Source organism: Ceratotherium simum, chromosome 11, assembly GCF_057802395.1.
Source record: "Ceratotherium simum simum isolate JZ-2026a chromosome 11, ASM5780239v1, whole genome shotgun sequence".
Taxonomy (NCBI): domain Eukaryota; kingdom Metazoa; phylum Chordata; class Mammalia; order Perissodactyla; family Rhinocerotidae; genus Ceratotherium; species Ceratotherium simum.
The window spans coordinates 23,540,073-23,558,236 of NC_141910.1; the positions used below are offsets into that span (position 1 = coordinate 23,540,073).

An 18,164-nucleotide genomic window follows, 5' to 3' on the forward strand; every position below is an offset into this window, starting at 1 on the left:
GAAGGTGAGGTAGTTACTATCGAGCGCTGCTTTGATGTTAGCCATTACCCATTGTGAGTGAAGACTTGCTGAAGTAAATTGTGTTGATTTAAGAAACCATTTATCAACCTCTTGGTGGCACAATGGGCCTAGAAAATTTTGGTGGTCTGCTTACTGTTTCTTAAGCAAAGAACAATCAGTAAAGCTGATTTGGAGGGCACCTGGGGACAAACAAGAGAAAAAAACATGTGAAAGGCCACGTGCCTGTGACTTTCATAGAAAATACTATTGGGTGATGACGAAGTATGTGATAGGGCAGCTCTGCTGAAAAGAAAAACCGTGGGTACGGGCAGATGAAGGGCACCAGGTGGGAGGTAGTTTACCCACCAAAAACATGCGATGTCAAAAAATTAAAAAAAAAACATGTGATGTTAAACCAATTACAGGGATTTTAGTGTCTTAGTTTTTAGGAAGGTTGGTTTTTGAAGCAGCCAAATTCCGGCTCGGGGAGACGCTGAGTTAAAATTTGAAGGACTATTTAGGTGTCTTTTCCAGGACTCAGAAGATCCCGAGGCGCCAAGAGTGCACGCCCCACACCTCACCCCAACCTCTTTCAGGGTTATTCTCACACTCAACTCCCTGGCCCGAAACCCAACTCTTTTAAATTGGATTACAGAGGTCCGGAGCCTACAACTAGCCTCCGATGTGTTCTTTTCGATCCTTTTTTCCTCCCCTCCCCAAAGAAAAAAATAACAGGGTGTGCCGTCCCTTTGCGTACCGCGGCCCCCATCCGAGGGGCGGGTCCTGATCCCGGCGGGCTCAGGCCCCGCAGCTTGGCGGGAGCCGGCGAGGGCGGGCCAGCGCGAGTCGGGGGAAGCCGAGCGAACGCTGCCGCGCGCCGCGCTCAAACTCGCGCCACCACCAGTTCACGAGCTGCGCCCCACCCTCTCCGTCACCCAAGGCGCCCAGCCAATGAGCGGGCCGGAAAGGCCGGGCCTGCGGGCTAAGCACTTGGAGGGGGAGCGGCGGGAGGGGGACGGGAAGTCGAGGGCGGGCTTCGCTTGATTGACAGCTCGCTCAAGCCAATCCTCCGCGAGGCTTCTCTTAGCTCCCTTCTCCGCTCTTCAGCTCTTCGTCCCACCTCCTCCTCCACCACCCCCCTCCTCACTCCTTTTTGACCCGCCCCTCTTCCCCTCCCCCACTCTGCGGGCAAATCGCTGCTGGAAAGAGGCGGGGGTCGAAGCGGCGGGCTCGTGTGGAGCCTTGAGATGGGACTGACGGGCGATCTGGCCAATAAAAGGTAGGCCGATGGCGCGGCTGTGGCTGGAACCGGCCAATGGGCGGGCGGCCTGGGGGCGGAGGCCCAGGTTCCAAACGCTCCGCGGCGCCATGGGCTGAAAACTCAACCGAGATGGAATCTCCCAGTCTGAACCGGTTTCAACCGGTTCCGAGTTTGAGGCACTAGGAGGAGGGGGAGAAGCGGCTGCAGCGGCCGCGGCAGGAGCAGCGGGAGCTACAGCATCAGCAAGAGCAACAGTAGCTACAGCCCCGGCGGCGGTGCCTGTTCCAGTCTTTGCTGCTGCAGTCCGTGCAACCACCCAGAGGGGGAGGGGGGAACCACCAGTCGCTGAGAAGCAGGAGAAGGGGGGAAAGTTTAGGCGAGCCTGGGTGGGGGGGGCCCAGCGCCGGAGCCGCGTGAGAGAGGGAGCCGTATTTTGGTAGGGGGGAGTCGGACTGCAACTGGCAGCAGAGCGTCCCCCGACCGTGTGGACTCTACACCCCCTACTCCTGCCGCTCCTGTTGCCGCCTGTGGCTGGAGGGTCCCCCGGGGGCTGAATCTTTGGGACTTGACCCCGTTCCCCTCCCCCTTTCCTCACTCCCCGGCCAGGCGGGAGCATTTATTCCACAGATTAATTCCCCTTTTGGGGGGGGGCGGGTGGGTGTGTGTGTCGGGGGGACGTTCCCTGAAATAGTAAATATTGTTGAGCTTTTTTTGCCCTTATCCTCTTGGTATTTTTAATTTCCTTTTTTAAGGTGGGAAAACTGTGAAACCCACCTTGATTTCCTCCCCTCTCCCCCTTCCCCACCTTTCCTCGCCCTAATCCCCTGACGAGGAAGGAAGAAGCAGTTGGTTCAATCTCTGGGTAAGTCGACTGTGTCTTCGGGGCCGAGGGTCGGGCGGCGGCGCGGTCGGGCGGGAGGAGGCCGGCGTGGGGCGCGGCGGCGGCCGCGGGAGGCGAGCCTGGGAGGCGGCGGCGGGCCCACAGCCGAGCCTGCGATTGAATGGAGCCGCTTCTGCCGCTGGGGGATGGAGGCGGGGAGGCGGCCGCGGGAGGGTAGCGCTTGCTGGGTCATTCGTGTGTGCGGGTGGCGGTGGAAGAAGGCGAGGGGCGTGAGAGTGAAGTGGGGCCCCGCGCGGGGGTGGAAGGGCTTCCCCAGCATCTGGGCTGGGGAGAAGTTGCGGTGATTTCAGGAACATCTCTGTAAATTATTAGGAGTGGAAGTTTCCAGAAATATTTAGTGCAGCAGCATTGAAACGTCCGCCTGCATCACGTGGCCCCTCGGTGGAGCGCTTGGGATCGGGGGAGGGAGGGGCTGCCGCGTCCCTGCTCCTCCTGCAAGGAACTCGGAATCTTCCTGGTTTTTGGCAGAGTAGGATTAGAAGTAGGAAAGGTTAGTTATTTTTCAGGGATCTGCAAATGGGGTTCCGTGCTGTAGTTTGTTTTCGGGGGCTTGAGCGTGTTAAGTGATCGAATTATTTACTGCTGGCATTGTACAGCAGATGATGCCGATTCTCCTTCATTCCGATGTCTCTTGAGTTTGGGGTGGGTGAGAGGAAGTGGTATAGTAGAGGAAGCTTTCAAGATTCGCCCAGCCCGGACCTCCTGTGATCACGCAGAGGCCATGCTGCATAGAGAATGGGGCGGTGAACTTCAGGCGCCTGCTCTAAATGCCTCCTCCGAGTATGGGCGGGGTGAGTGCGTGCTCCTGTATGCTATAGTTAGAAGTGCTGCAGATCGGTTCGGGTGGGAAGCGAGGGGAGGGCGGGCCTTACTGAGGTGTGTTTCTACTGAATGGAGGAGGCAATTGGCCACACACCCAAATAGCAGTCTCTCTCCTTGTAGCGACTTGTTTTTTTGACCTACTGTGTAGTTAACATTTAAGCAACGGTTATGATTTTCTGGTTTGGGGATGGGAGCTGGCAGTGTAGCTGCCTGCCTATTCAGTCTGAAGTGGCAGTGAAGGTATTTTGGTAGTCATTTGTAGAGTCACCACATTGCTGGGTAATCCCTTGTATATGCTATCCAGTGAGTGGATTTTAGGATTGAGTGTCCCAAGGAGAAAAGAAAGCGTTTGTGGTTTCACTTCTCTCGCTATGGCTGTTTGCTATCTGCCTGATTGTATATCTTAAGCGTGTGGGACAGTGCTGTTAGTGGAAAGAATGTTTTGTTTTGGAAGCTCTTTGATTTGGGGGACTAATTGTTCTTGGCATTGACCAGAAAGCCGCCATTTCTGTCCTACGTACAGTTCAAGAATAGGTAGGTCATTTCGAAGATAGCCGCTAGTTCTAAGGATGGCAAACTTATGTATTTAATACAAGCTTCTATTCTAAACCTGATTTTTCACAAGAATTTAGCTCGAAGGACTCTGTAAGGACCATATACTTGAAAATGAAACTTTACAGAGTCACTTTATTTTTTTATTTTGGCCATTCAATTATGATAGGGCTAAATAGAAAAGTTCGTTCAAATTTTAACCAAAAAAAAGTCGAAAACTTTTGATAACGTAGCTCTTGGTGCTTTGTGTACATTGCTTTTCAGCCTCAATTTTTAAGATTGTTCTGATCTTTTAAAATTGTATGGTACTTGAATAGGGGGAAATTTACCCATTTATTTGTGGAATATATATTTCCTTTTTTATATTAGTATTTATCCTTTTTTATATTAGTATTTAGATCAAAGATTTTTGTTGTATTTGTCACGTATTCTGTATTAAAAACATTTAAAAACTGCTGTAAAATATTTTGAAATCTTATCAGTTTTACTGTCTATGGATCAAGCCTTAAGAGGAATAAAAATCCTTGAACTATTTGTTTCTCGATTTTTACATTATATATAATAAAAAAATTAACTGACATGCTCAAGACTTCTAATCTGTTGTAATTGACATTATCAACTAAAACATTTGAGTTGAAATTGCTGCCATTATTGTTAAGAACATCTTTAAGCTGCTATAAAATGGCCAAGAAATAACATCTTTTTCCTATCAAGCTACTTTGTCCAGACACCATGTAATCAAATTAGCCACCCATTTCCTGATCCTGGAAGGTTTTTAAGAGGTGGAGAAGTGGAGATAACCATCTGATCTTGTTGGGTCTCCCAACAGTAAACCAGAGGTTCTTAGCCTGAGGTTTCTTGCATGGCTTTCAGAGTGTCCTGAATCTTCTGTAATTGTATACAAAATTGTGAGTGTTTTTAATTTGGCAGGAGCTATCATTTTCCTCGGATTGTAAGGCGTCTTGACCCAAAAAAGGTTAAAGAGTACTGATTTAGCCCGTCAGACTTCAGTGGCACTGGCTTGAAGAAAAAGCAGAGGAAAGAGTTTTATAATGCTGGGCAACAAAAATGTGAATGTGTGCCAGCACTTTGGAGTAGAGTCCTCTTAAAAGGATAACATTGCATATGAACCAGTAGGTTTTAGCCAGTACATTATTTGAGGTGAAGAAGCTCATTTTTCTGTTATGATAGAATTTGTTTTTGTTTGGGAGATAGTTGGCAAGCTTTTACAGCTTTTTACCTTGCCAGTGAATACCTGGAAATTAAAAAAAAAAAGTTGACATATTAGCATAAAGGTTTTTTTCTAGACTATATTCAAGGAATTTGTACACTTGTGATTTTAATCCCCAAGTTCATTGAGGGTTGAAAGAAACAAATATAGATGGTTTAATTGAGTGTAGAAACTTAAGTTCTGTAGAGGTTAAGGGTACTAGATTTGTTAGACAACTTGTTCCTGCTAATCATTGCTATATATATCATAGGAAAACTTGTATACCACGTTTAATTTTTAGCATCTTTCTGCCTTTTCAACATGTCTTAAAAATTTAAGGTAACATGAAATGAGGGGAAGTGAACTTTTACTTAACCAGAAGGCCCTGTTTAGGAGGGGGGAAAAAACATCCACTTGTACTTCATCTGTACTTAAAAATTTGAGTCAAGACTGGACTATGTCAATTTTTAGGGCCACAAATTCTTATTGATAGATTCATTTTAAAAACAGGGTAACGGTTTATAGTAATATTTTTCTGGGGTCTAAAAATAAACACTAGTAAAGTTGAATGGACCCTAATAACTAATGTGGTTAGGGAGTACCTAAGTAACTTAGGCTTTTATTTGCTTTTACTATCTCAGTTGTTTAGGTAAAGTCTCTTAAAATACTCATTAAAATATTTGTAAGAACATGGTTGAAGTAGAATAACTTGAGTAGAAAATTTTTGATTGATAATATCAAAACTTTATAGGCATCTTAAATTTTTTTCCTTTATTTTCAGTAATCTATGCCAGCAATTATGACAATGTTAGCAGACCATGCAGCTCGTCAGCTGCTCGATTTCAGCCAAAAACTGGATATCAACCTTTTAGACAATGTGGTGAATTGCTTATACCATGGAGAAGGAGCCCAGGTAAAGTAGCTGATCAAAACTTTATATAACATTATTGCAGTGTAACAAAGTTGTTGGGTTTAGAATAAAATTTTAAATTACAGCCTTTTAAAAAAATATTCCATAGTTTGTATTAAATTGAGATTATATATTAACTCTGAGAAGTGGTCTGGAGAAAGAAAATTGTGTTATGTGTTGACACAGAGTGGAATGTTTTGGAATATTATTCTTAGACTTGTTCTGTCCTCCTTAACTTAAGAAACCTTCACCTCATTTAATAACAGGTAGAGCCCAGTGTATTAAATGTTAAATGTTGTATGTACCTTATATATATATTTAATATATTTGGCATTAATATGGTTCTTCTATTTTTGGAACATTTAAATTACAGAAATACTTCACAGATATAAACTAGTTTTAAAAAATCTAACAATGCCAAGCATCTTTACATTTGAATTTTAGCACTTGTAAAAGTGCTACTGTAAGTGTAGGGAATTATCTTACACATAATCCATGTTTTGATCAGTTTAAAGTTTTGAGGGTTTTTTTTAACAGCCAGTTGAAAGATAGATGAGACAAGAATGTTTGTAAATTTTAAAATTGTATGTGTTACAAGAAACTGGACAGTCTTGAATCTTCACCCTGCGGAGCTAATCATGTAAAGAGTTTTAAATGAGTAAGTTTCTGTTACTGGATTAAAAAAATCTTTTAAGGTGATGTGATACATATTTATTAGTACAATACCATATCTTCAAGATCGTAATTTGTATTTGCATATTTAAACCCTGAGTGCTATCATACTTTTTAGAAAACCGAAAAGTGGCTATAGTAGTATCTTTTCATAGATACTACAGGAAGCATGATGTATAAATATTAGCATGTACATAAGTGTTTCCATTCCCTTCTGAAATCCAACATTATTGGTTTCACTATAATAAAGAGAAATTTTAAAAGGAAAAAGGGCCATGAAAGTTGTATGAGTGGAAAAAATTAGTCTGCAGTGATTTTTATAAGCTTGTTAGTCCAATTTTATAATCTTAGATGCTTTTGATCAGTGTTCTTGTCTCCAAAAGCATTCCTGAAAAAGTTATTCCATCCATGTTTATTACACTTATCATGTAGTTTCCTCGTGCTATGCATTCAACGTGGAACTTGAAGCTTCATTTCATTCTAACATGGATGTATAGAAAGCAGCTGCTTTTGGGAAAAAGTTTGAAAGTAGGGTTTAAATGCACGAATTAAGGTTGGGCTCAACTTTGAATATATTAGAAGCACAAGTCTGTAGCCATTAGGAAGATGGAAATTTAATTTTTTCATATCATTCAGCGACTACTGCTGTTTAATTTTTTTTTTAGCCTGGTTCACAAAATCTAAAAGTATGATGAATAAATGAACAGACCAGTGTTCTTCTAGGCTTATAACTGAGAAGCAGCAGTTACTTATTTATTTATTGTGAGGAAGATCGGCCCTGAGCTAACATCTGCCAATCCTCCTCTTTTTTGCTGAGGAAGACTGGCCCTGGGCTAACATCCATGCCCATCTTCCTCTACTTTATATGGGAAGCCTCCACAGCATGGCCTGACAAGCGGTGCATCTGTGTGCACCCGGGATCTGAACCGGCGAACCCCAGGCCGCCGCAGCAGAGCGTGCACACTTAACCACTTGCGCCACCGGGCCGGCCCCACAGCAGTTATTTTAATCATGAAGAATATGTTGTTGTAATACTGCTTTTAGTAATGTTTCACAGTATTGAGATTTAATGATTTAAATTTGACTTTTTAATAAAAATAGTTTTAGAACGGTGTTTATAAATATTTTCATCTATAAAGGCAAAATTAACTTTCCCAAAAATAAGAATTTTATGTCTAGTTTGCTCATGTGAGAAATCAGTTGCATAAAGATACTTAGCTGATATTTGTTATATCATAGATAAGGAAACTGAGGCTTAGAGCTTCAAGTCAGTTAAGTGTCCCTTTTCTAAAAGTTGTCTTTAAACTTCTAGTTTGGTCTATTTTTCATATACCACCTTTTTGGGGGTCTTATTTTGAATAAAAAGAAGTAGAAAGCTGTAGTGGAAGACATATTTTTAGTGTTAGGTGTCTTCATTTTATTCCAGTAAGTTTTCTAGTCATTGCTGTAGAGTCTCATCAGCAAAGTGTTACCTGCCTTGCAAGAGATGTAGGATCAGTGAGGAAGTATGTAAAGCACCTGTTGCGGTGCCTGATACTTGGAAGGTATTATGTTTAAAGGGTACTTTTGAAAGTATAATGAAGATTTAGCATATGTGGCTTAAACTCACTGTTTTAAAATAAGGCCTTTTTTTTTTTTTTTTTTGCCAATCTCATAAAATATTGGGAGATGTGCTAAAATGTGCCAAAATTGACAACTAGAAATTATGCTAATTAAACTTTTAAATTCAACTCTAGGTAGCCTAGCTTTTTTTCCCCCCAAAGCCCCAGTAGATAGTTGTATGTCATAGTTGCACATCCTTCTAGTTGCTGCATGTGGGATGTGGCCTCAGCATGGCCGGACAAGCAGGGTGTCGGTGCGCACCCGGGATCCGAACCCAGGCCGCCAGCAGTGGAGCGCACGCACTTCACCGCCAAGCCACAGGGCCGGTCCCAGCCTAGCTTTTTTAAAAGGACTGCATAACTTTGGAGGGGAAGAAATTATTAGAAGGGTGGCCTTAATCTGTAGATAAAACTTTAGCCTAGTTGGGTAGTATAGTAGGATATTTAGCACTGTAACATTAGCACTACTTTTCTGTTATAAGCATTTTTCTATTTTTAGCCAAGTGGGCAGCAGGGAAAAAAAAGATATGGAAGAGTTGGGTGTTTTCTCCAATATTGTGTTAAGTGTCTTGAACTCTTATTGCTTAGCAACAAAAATACTTTCACCATTCATTTGGTAACACAGGGAGATGCCAGATTTTCTCCCTCTTTAGTTTCCTTTTGTGTCTTTTTTTAACCCTTCGTGGAGTTTTAAGTTAATAAAAGAATATTATGTAAAGATAGTGGGATTAGGGCAAGATAAAGACTAGGATGCAAATACTAGAAGTAACTGTAGAGAGTAAAATTACAACTAAAAAGAAAGAACATGATTTACGCAGAGATTGAAATGGATGGTGATGGTGTGGGAAATATTCACTTAGGTGTAGAATGCTCATCACCTCAAAAGATCTGACAAAGCAGTATCTTGACCAAATAACTTTATACTAGGCATGGATCTTTGATATACCTTATCCTCTTGATATTTGTTACTATTTTATGTGCAAGTCTATATCTAGTTAGAAATGAATATGCAGTTAGATATTCTCGGGGAAAGAATCAAAATGTGCTTTGGCCTTGGATAATTCTCATCACTATTCTGTCTTTTATCAGTTAGTATATAACACAGTTATGAGTGCTTAAAGCTATCAATCTCTTAGTGACATCAAATCAAAAATATGTATAATTGTATTTTAAGAGCTTACACTCTATTTCTAACCCCAGACCCTCAGGGTGGAACCCAGGCAGCTAATTTTTCTTTTAAGATCTGTGGTGGTCCTGGTGGTATTGTCAGGGTACAGAACCACTACCTAACTTAGTGCGTGTGTATTTCTCAAAGTTTTCTTTTAAACATTAGGCAGTGGGCCGGCCCTATGGCTTAGTGTTTAAGTGCGCGTGCTCCGCTGCTGGCGGCCCGGGTTCGGATCCCGGGCGTGCACCGACGCACCGCTTCTCCGACCATGCTGAGGCCGCGTTCCACATACAGCAACTAGAAGGATGTGCAGCTATGACATACAACTATCTACTGGGGCTTTGGGGGAAAAATAAATAAAATTATTCAAAAAAAATAAACATTAGGCAGTGTACAGTGCTGGTTGATTAATGGGAAAAATTATGAGTGTGATATTGTATCTGCTACACGAGGAAAAGAATTCTTAACATCAAAGCCAAAATAGGAATAAGGTGTGTTTTGTTTTGTTTCATTTTGGTAAATTGGAATGAAAGCCAAGTTAAAGAAGATTATGAGGTGTCAGTGGCAGAGAAGGCTGAAATAAGAATGCTTCCCCCACCCTGCCTTTTTTGTGTGTGTGTGAGGAAGATTGGCCCTGAGCTAACATATGTTGCCAATCTTCCTCTTTTTGCTGAGGAAAATTGGCCCTGAGCAAACATCGTGCCCATTCTCCTCTATTTTGTATGTGGGACACTGCCGCAGCGTGGCTTGATGAGAGGTGCGTAGGTCTGCACCCGGGATCTGAACCTGTGAACCCCGGACCGTGGAAGCAGAGCCTGCGAGCTGAACCACTACGCCACTGGGCCGGCTCTTCTCCCCCACCCTTTTTGATGCTTTCCTTTTTATAACCTATAGAATTAAATCCTTGATCAAGTAAATTAGTCTAACAGAAGGGTGATTGGCAAATTTTAAAACCATCAAACTTTACTTTTTGCTTACAACATGTGATCAAAATAGATAAAAGGTAATTAGAGCCAATCCCGTTGAGCTACAAAAAAGCTTTTAAAGGTGAAAAGATTAAGCTGTTGCTTCTTGAAAAAAAAAAAAATAGAATTAACAGCCTTTGGTAAAATGTGGTGTTCCTATCATGTAAAAAACTATAATGGTTAAAATAAAGAAAGTAGATACATAATGTCAACATGGCTAGATCTTTAAAACTGTTGTCAATTCTACCTCAATAAAGCTGAGGGAAAAAACCTGTCAAATGGAAAGAGCAAATTGCAGAAGGATTTTTATAATATACTGTTTATATGAAATTTATTAACCACTCAACTATATTATTTATGAAATTCATACATATGCTGTGAAAATATGGACAGGAAAAGACACCAAATTTATGAAAGTGATTATCTCTAAAGAAAGAACAAAGGAAGGAAATGGCACTGGAGAATGGTATAAAGGTGACCTCCATAAGTTTTAGATCTTTTATGTTTAAAAGAAAAACAGACCCAAGTACAACAAAATTTTAACGTTTGTTGATTGTAACTGATGGCTACCTAGGTTTAATATTATTTCTGGGTTTGCATTTTAAAATTATGAAAGCAAAAAGGAAAGTTTGCAGGAAAAACTAGGATTCAATATATGAAATTAGAGGACTATCAGAGTGGGAAAAAAGGTGTTGACAGTAAATGTAAGAGACTGTTGTAAAAAGGTCTAAGGGTCTTAATGTTTTATATATACAGTCATGGCAGTCCTTAACGACGACAGGGATACATGTTGAGAAATGCATTGTTAGGCAATTTCATTATCGTACAAACATAGAGTGTACTTACACAGACCTGAATGGTATAGCCTACTACACACCTAGGCCGTATGGTACTAATCTTAAGGGACTACTGTGGTATATGCAGTTAGTTCTTGACAGAAACATTGTTTTGCAGTACATGACTGTATCTTATAGGTGTTTGAGATTTGTAGTCTTAGACCTAGTTTTTATCAGTCTTCCCATAAAATGTAATTTTAGAGATAGTTTGTTATAGAGATACCTTGGTGACTCTTGTAAAGCAGAGTATACCATCACATAGTTTATCTAAGTAGATGTGAATTTTATATGTTGCTTTTGGTTGATTGTAATTGGTGAGAATTCATTTATGTTAGAGTAGATCTTTCTTAGCATTGGTTAAATTTAAGTTTGGTTTTGAGAATATCACTGAGAACTCATTTATGTTAGAGTAGATCTTTCTTAGCATTGGTTAAATTTAAGTTTGGTTTTGAGAATATCAAATAAAGCAGATTGAAAAAAAAAGCTATTCTGTTTCAGAGGAATAAATATTCCCACTTTTATAATAGACACATTTTTATTTCTGTAAGGACTAATTATTTCTTGAGTGTTTCTGAAAGTTGATAGAATCACTGTCCTATTAGGATTTGTGCCTTGTACCATTTTAATGAATGATTCAAAAGAACAAGTGAACTTAAAGTTTTTTGTATAATATTTTAGCAAAGAATGGCTCAAGAAGTACTGACACATTTAAAGGAGCATCCTGATGCGTGGACAAGAGTCGACACAATTTTGGAATTTTCACAGAATATGAACACGAAAGTAAGCAAGTGGTGGTTTTAAAATCTGTTATTTCTTCTTTTCTTCCAGTCATAAACTTTGAGGAAGGTATCTCATTTTTAGTATTAGCGTTTGTTATCTCAAATCATTTAATATTGTTAACTTAATTCAAAATTTAGTCGTAAACATAGAATTAATTCTTGCAAATAGTCCTAAGAACTATGAATGGAGTTTTGTAATTGGGACTAGTATGCAAGGTGGCTTTTTTGTTGTGTTTTTTGTTTTTTTTTTTTTCCTTTTCTTTTCTTTTTCTTTTTCAAATATGTATACAGATCTAAGTAGCATAAATTCTGAATGTTATTCAGAGGTGAAACATGATAACATCAGAGGAACTATTTTGGGCAAGTAATCAATATAATACAGGCTAGGCACCTCCAATACCGTTTTGTGGGCAGTGTAAAACCCTATTCTGTGGTACCAATGTTTTTAATGGGACAGCACTCAGTTTTTATTTGCAATTGAAAATGTTATAATTCGGGTCCTTTTTTCTTGAGTTTGAACAGAAGGGTTGATCAAAATGTGTTTTGACTGTTTTAGGCTTGATGATTCACACTTCTCTTTAAACTGCCTTAAAGTAATAAAATACCATGCATGGCATTCTGTTTAATACACACAAGGTTTCCACTTGGTATACGTTGTGTTAAAACAGAAGATAGCCATGTTCACATCTGTTTCTGAAATCAGACTGTGTTAATTAACAGTTTTAAAATATTAATTAGTTTTGACATCTTGTAAATTTTAGGGCAAAAATACAGTCCAGAACTTCCTCAAAGTGCTAACCTTAAGTAACATAACAGTGTTTGCCTGTTTGCTTGCCTGGTAAATTTTGCTTTTTATACTGACAGACATTACTAATGTTTAAGTTGGTTTATCAACAGTATTTTTAAAAACTCAAATTTGTCTTGTGAAAAATGAGATGATTAGAGGAACAGAAAGAAAGCAACAGGTAAAGAATTCTTCAATTTACATAAATTACAAATGATTTGGTGCTAAATTTATGCACTATGACATTTGGCTTTTATGCAGTCATTTTTTTTTTCTTTAAAGATGTTAACACTACCTGATATTAATCATAATGTTCCATTATGTTGATTGCTTGTAATAGGAAGAAAAGGGGTGTCTTCCTGTGCAACTGACACAGCTAGGCTTTGACGGCAGGCCTCCACAAGGTCTACCCTTTTGATTCCCTTTAACTGAATTCTGTTCATCAATTGTTTTTGTTTCATGGGCGGTGGGAGGGGAAAGGGGAATTCAATGCATAAAATAAGTATTTCTAAGGGCTCAGTAGAAATTTCTACCATAGGGATCATTTCATGCATTTATTTTTTCATTTAGTCTTTGCTGTTATCTGTCCCTCATCTTCATAACTCAGCAGTGGATTTCTCAAGTCCTGAGATGTAAAGCAGAAGTAATAATTCTTCAGAATGTTGTTTGGATTATTTATGGATATCTCCAAAGGAGACATTCTTCCTTGCCCCTCGGATTTGACTCTCACTTCAGATTTTTTTAATCAAAATACTCTTTTTCAAGGAATATGAATTCTCCTCATATGTAGAGTCTTAATGTCTAGGGGACTAGATTGGGTTTTAGGACATTATGATGGTGATCTAGGTATTCCTTTGACCTAACTTGGGGAAAGCTCTTATTGGACTTCCTGCCTCAGCCCAGATGGCAGAAAGATGAAAATATGAATTATATCTTCAGCAGGCTGAAGCTACCTTTTTACAGTTATAAAAAGCAGTAGGGGTTAGTAAAATAGGTAATTTAGGTAACAAAGGTGTCATACATAAAGGAAGAAGTAAATGAATGTAACAGTAAAAGAAGGGGGAACATCCTTCAATTAAAAAGTATAAGCTGAAAAACATTGGCTAAATACAGTGAAGTTATCGTTAAGATTATTCTTACTGGTATATTTATGGTGGGTTTTATTTCTTAATTTTTTTTAGGGTCTTTTAAATTGATTGAAAATTACCGAAGAGTATATTTCATGTAGTAAGCAGTGCATTGTTTTGACTTACTAAAACTTTCTGACAGTCTGATTTCATGCTTATCAAATTAATTTAAAGGAAGTTTTTAGGGTAGTATGTTTTTTAAAGTTAATTTAGAATTTATTCAATCAGAAACTTAGCTTTTTTGCTTATTTACATTTTTCTGGGACCTAGACCTATAAAGAGGTGTAAATGAATAGAATAGAAAGCTTCCCTATTTACTGCTGATTATGAAATCTTTTGATGGCATCAAATTTGTAATTTCATAATTTTGCTTTGGCCTTGTTTTTGTTTTGGAAGTCTTTTAAGGAATGTTCTGCAAACGTAGGATTTGAGTTGAAATGGCAAAATTTTCCTGAAAAGTGTGAAATATTAAATGAAAGAAAACAGCAAAAACATTTACTGTTTGAGCACAATGTAGTTTGGGACAGTCTATATTGTGCTTTGGATAACGAGCATTCACATGATCCCTTTGGTTGAAATACTAATGCTCCTATATTTATTGTGTGATGACTAACCGTTTTAAAGATGAACTCTTATTCTCAGCCAAAACTTGCAATCTGAGGTTATATATCTATACATGAATGAGTTTACCTTTCAGGTATTGTAGCCGATCTTCCCTAATTCACCTAGTTGAAACATACCACAACAGTTTTGTCCCTTTTCTTCCTCCTGTCTATCCACACTAATTGGTCATAGTAATAATTTTGGGTAGTAACTCCTGTAGCATTAAATTGTTATAAACATTGTTGACTATTTAGAGTGAGTAATCAGCAGGAGGGACAAAATGGCTTGAAAGTGGTATCTGTATTTATTAACTTTCTTACATTTTTAGTTATAACTTTTATATTTAGGAAGGAATACCTGAAAGGTAGACACAGATTGCAACATGCATTTGTGTATTATTTTGACTGTGCACAAAAGTTTATCTTTAAATTAGTAGAAATAGCAACTATAAGGGTGGGCTTAAAATTTAAAATTAAACCCGTGGGCTGTCTTGCTGCTCCTTAAGTAACACACCAGTGATGTTTGTAAACACTTTCTATAGAAAGTATCTGTGACAATACTTTAATTCTTGGCCAAGAGCTTACAACTCCTAGAGGATGGTAGGAAGCTTGAGAGCATCCAAGCTGCTAAATTCTTAGGAGCCTGGTCGTGTTAAAGTACGTGAGCCTTTGAGCAGTCATTTATGTTGTGAATTCATATCTGGCTGCTACTTTTCCTTCTACAGATAAGCCCATTTGGCTGTTAAAGTGCTTTTTATTTGGTTCTTCCTCCTGGTGTGAGCATGTATAAACAGCAGGACGTTAAATAGAGTAGTAAACAATAAAATGAGGAAAATGCATGAAAACTCAGTATATGGGTGAATAGATCCTTGTTTAATATATGTAATTAAACTTGGTAGCATAATGTTTTTGAAACTTTAGATGTAAATGTGTGAATGTCTGTCCATTTGTGAATCCTGAAAGTTGCCAGTCTTACAGCGATATATTCACATGCTTCTGTTCTCCAATTTTCAGTATTATGGACTACAAATTTTGGAGAATGTGATAAAAACAAGGTGGAAGATTCTTCCGAGGAACCAGTGTGAAGGTAGGAAAATGTTTTAAAGAATTGTAAATTCAGAATTTTATTATTCCTGGCGTTTTTATTGTAGTTGAGTATTAGGGGAGGTGTGTTGAATCTTTAGTAGTTTTTATGCTCTAATGGCGATCACAGCTTTCATCATTTGGCAAGGCAGGTTCTGTTTATATTTGAGGGCCGGGGAGAAATAAGATTATCTTTTGGGGGTAGAAGAGGAGACCAGACTAGTTAAACTTTTTACAATAAATATTGTGGTGAAAAATAACGTATCAACTCATAGTTAATCTGGACCATGTCTGAGATGAATGAAATTTGAATATGTGCTCTTGTACGTTAAGTTCACCAGGCAGTGACTGACAAATAATGTGTATTGTAAAACGTGGAATAATCCGTAAATTTAACAGAGCAAAGGAAAAAGCAAGTTTTAAAAATCACAAGGCATGGGCCAGCCCAGTGGCTTAGTGGTTAAGTGCTCGCGCTCTGCTCCTGGCGGCCTGGGTGCGGACCGGGCGCGCACCGACACACTGCTTCTCCGGCCATGCTGAGGCCGCGTCCCACATACAGCAACTTAGAAGGATGTGCAACTGTGACATACAACTATCTACTGGGGCTTTGGGGAAGAAAAAAAGGAAGAGGATTGGCAATAGATGTTAGCTCAGAGCCGGTCTTCCTCATCAAAAAGGAGGATTAGCACGGATGTTAGCTCAGGGCTGATCTTCCTCACAAAAAAAAAAAATCACAAGGCTTTACCTTTTGAAATTCTGGGTGCACCTTATAAGAGGTTGATTTGTAAAATAAGAAAAGATGAGAAAATGAAGATGTAGTGATGCTTAGTATTAATATTTGACTTTTCCCTTTGTACTATCTTGGTAAAAGTAGTCATAGTTTAAGGAACCTGGGGCAGGGTTAGTCTCGGGATTCTTTCATGTAGTTACTTCCAGTTTTCACATAACTGTCTTTATTACCTACTTGAAATATCTTGTTTAATTTCTGAAAAATATAAATAGAGGTCTGGACTTTATAATGGGGAGTATACTACCTCTGGTGGCATTTTCTTCTGTTAAAATATGTTCCCTTTCTTTGACTATTGATCTTTAAGATGTTGTCTTTCACCTGCTTTTTTATGTCATCTTTATGGTGGGATAGTGACCTAGATTTACTCAGCTAGTCTGATTTAAATCTTGACGTCTTCCTAGCAGGTTTAGAGGTGAATAACACAGTTTTTAATGTCAATATCCTTAATAAACCATAAGCCATAGATTAAGAATGATAGTGCAGGAGGAAATAGTGCCTCCAAAAGAGGTTCCTATTTATTTAAATGTTTTATTTTGAGTTGAAACCATTTTAGATCAAGTTCTGTGACCTCAGGAATTAATAAGTACAGTTTGACTGTGTTGCCCAAATAGAGTCTTCATACTTCATCACTGCTCTTCAGGGACTCGAAGTGCAGTCCTTGTTCCTTTACTGCTTTTGTTTTATATATGTGCTTTTAGCCTCAGATTTAACTTTGGCCATGGCTTACCATACCAATAAAAAAATGTTTAATTTTTTACTTCCGTACCATTTTACTGTAGTATAATTTAAGTCCCTCTTTTGTTTCTAAACACCTAAACCTCTGCTTCTTACACAGATGGATTGTACAAGATGATCCTCAAAGATCTTTTCCAGCTTTAAAATTAAACAATTTAAAATGATCAAATTTTAAACTGACTAGCTTATCAAAGTCATGGTTGTATTTGTTACTGAAAAAATTAGAGGCTAAAGGTCTCCCTGAGGATTTGACGTTTTTAGCTTTCTGCATGAATGGGAATGGTATGTTTTGGTTTTTATCATAAAGTCACAATAGCTGCCATATATTTATATGTAAGTATCAAATACACACATATTCCAGGGGGCATAAGACTGTACTTTTGAAAACCTATCATCTTTGAAAAGGTGATTATTCTGCCTGACTTAGGAGAATTCTTTTCTATTCATGTGTTCCTGTTCTGTGTTGGCAAGTTCTTTCTGCAAGCAATATTTATTAAAAAACCATCTATCAGAATCACCTTTCCCCCTGGGTTTCCCCTCAACACTAGTGATAAGATTAAGTGGGGTGTAAACTAAGAGTACCTGAAGTTACTCTATCACCCACATATGGTTGCCATTGTCAATGAAGTCATACATGGAGGAAAAAGTGTGGTATAACTTCCAGGGTCTTGCAGAGGCTCATTATTAGAAGAGCATGTAAGGTGGCTCCCAGAGAATTGTAGTGAACTTTGGATTTAGAGATGCAACAGCAACTTTGCGTGATGCGTTTTACATACATGATAAAAACATTTATGTAAAAAAGAAATAATATGTGACCATTAAATTAGGTTATATATAATGAATGCTGCACGTGCTAAAAGAAGGGAGTGATGATCAGGTTGGGCCCTTTGGACAAGCTCATTCACACAAATGTCAATGCTTGATGTGTTTTAAAGGAAAGATAGGTTTGGCTGCACAAACAGCAAGCCAAAATAAGTTTTCTTTTTTTCTAATCTGGCATTTCTTTTATGTGCTTTCAGGTTCTTGTCCATAAGCATATGTTAATTTTCACGTATTCTTTCAGGGTAATGGCATTTTCAATTGAAGCCTTCTGTCTAACGCACTTTGTCGGGAAAATCCCTGACAAGTCAGCTGGGTTAGACGTCTAGAGGTCTCTTGCTATTTGTTCCCTTAGTGTATCCTGTGCCAGTAGATCACAGATGAATAAAATTTTAATGAGCAAAGACATAGATAATAATTAGCCAAGTAAGGACATTAAAAAAACACATTTAATTAAAAGATTTTAATGAAAAAAGAGCAAGCGAGATGGAACTTCATAATGGGACATTCTAATAAATTTAGATTTATGTAGTACAAAATTTACTAC

At 38.9% G+C, this 18,164-nt stretch overlaps 1 protein-coding gene across 2 annotated transcripts in view; it reads left to right on the forward strand.

Moving 5' to 3' along the window:
* The first annotated feature begins 1,686 nt into the window (after positions 1-1,686).
* Positions 1,687-18,164, forward strand: part of XPO1 (exportin 1) — a 42,108-nt gene continuing 25,630 nt past the window's right edge. Inside the window, exons 1-4 of one of the 2 annotated variants that reach the window (XM_014791481.2) lie at positions 1,687-2,123; positions 5,528-5,659; positions 11,577-11,678; positions 15,205-15,277. In XM_014791481.2, the coding sequence (XP_014646967.1) occupies positions 5,534-5,659; positions 11,577-11,678; positions 15,205-15,277 (301 nt within the window). In that variant the 5' untranslated portion in view covers positions 1,687-2,123; positions 5,528-5,533. Of the gene's footprint in view, positions 2,124-5,527; positions 5,660-11,576; positions 11,679-12,801; positions 12,866-15,204; positions 15,278-18,164 lie in introns of those variants that run through there. The other variant, XM_087436698.1, reaches the window with a different exon arrangement.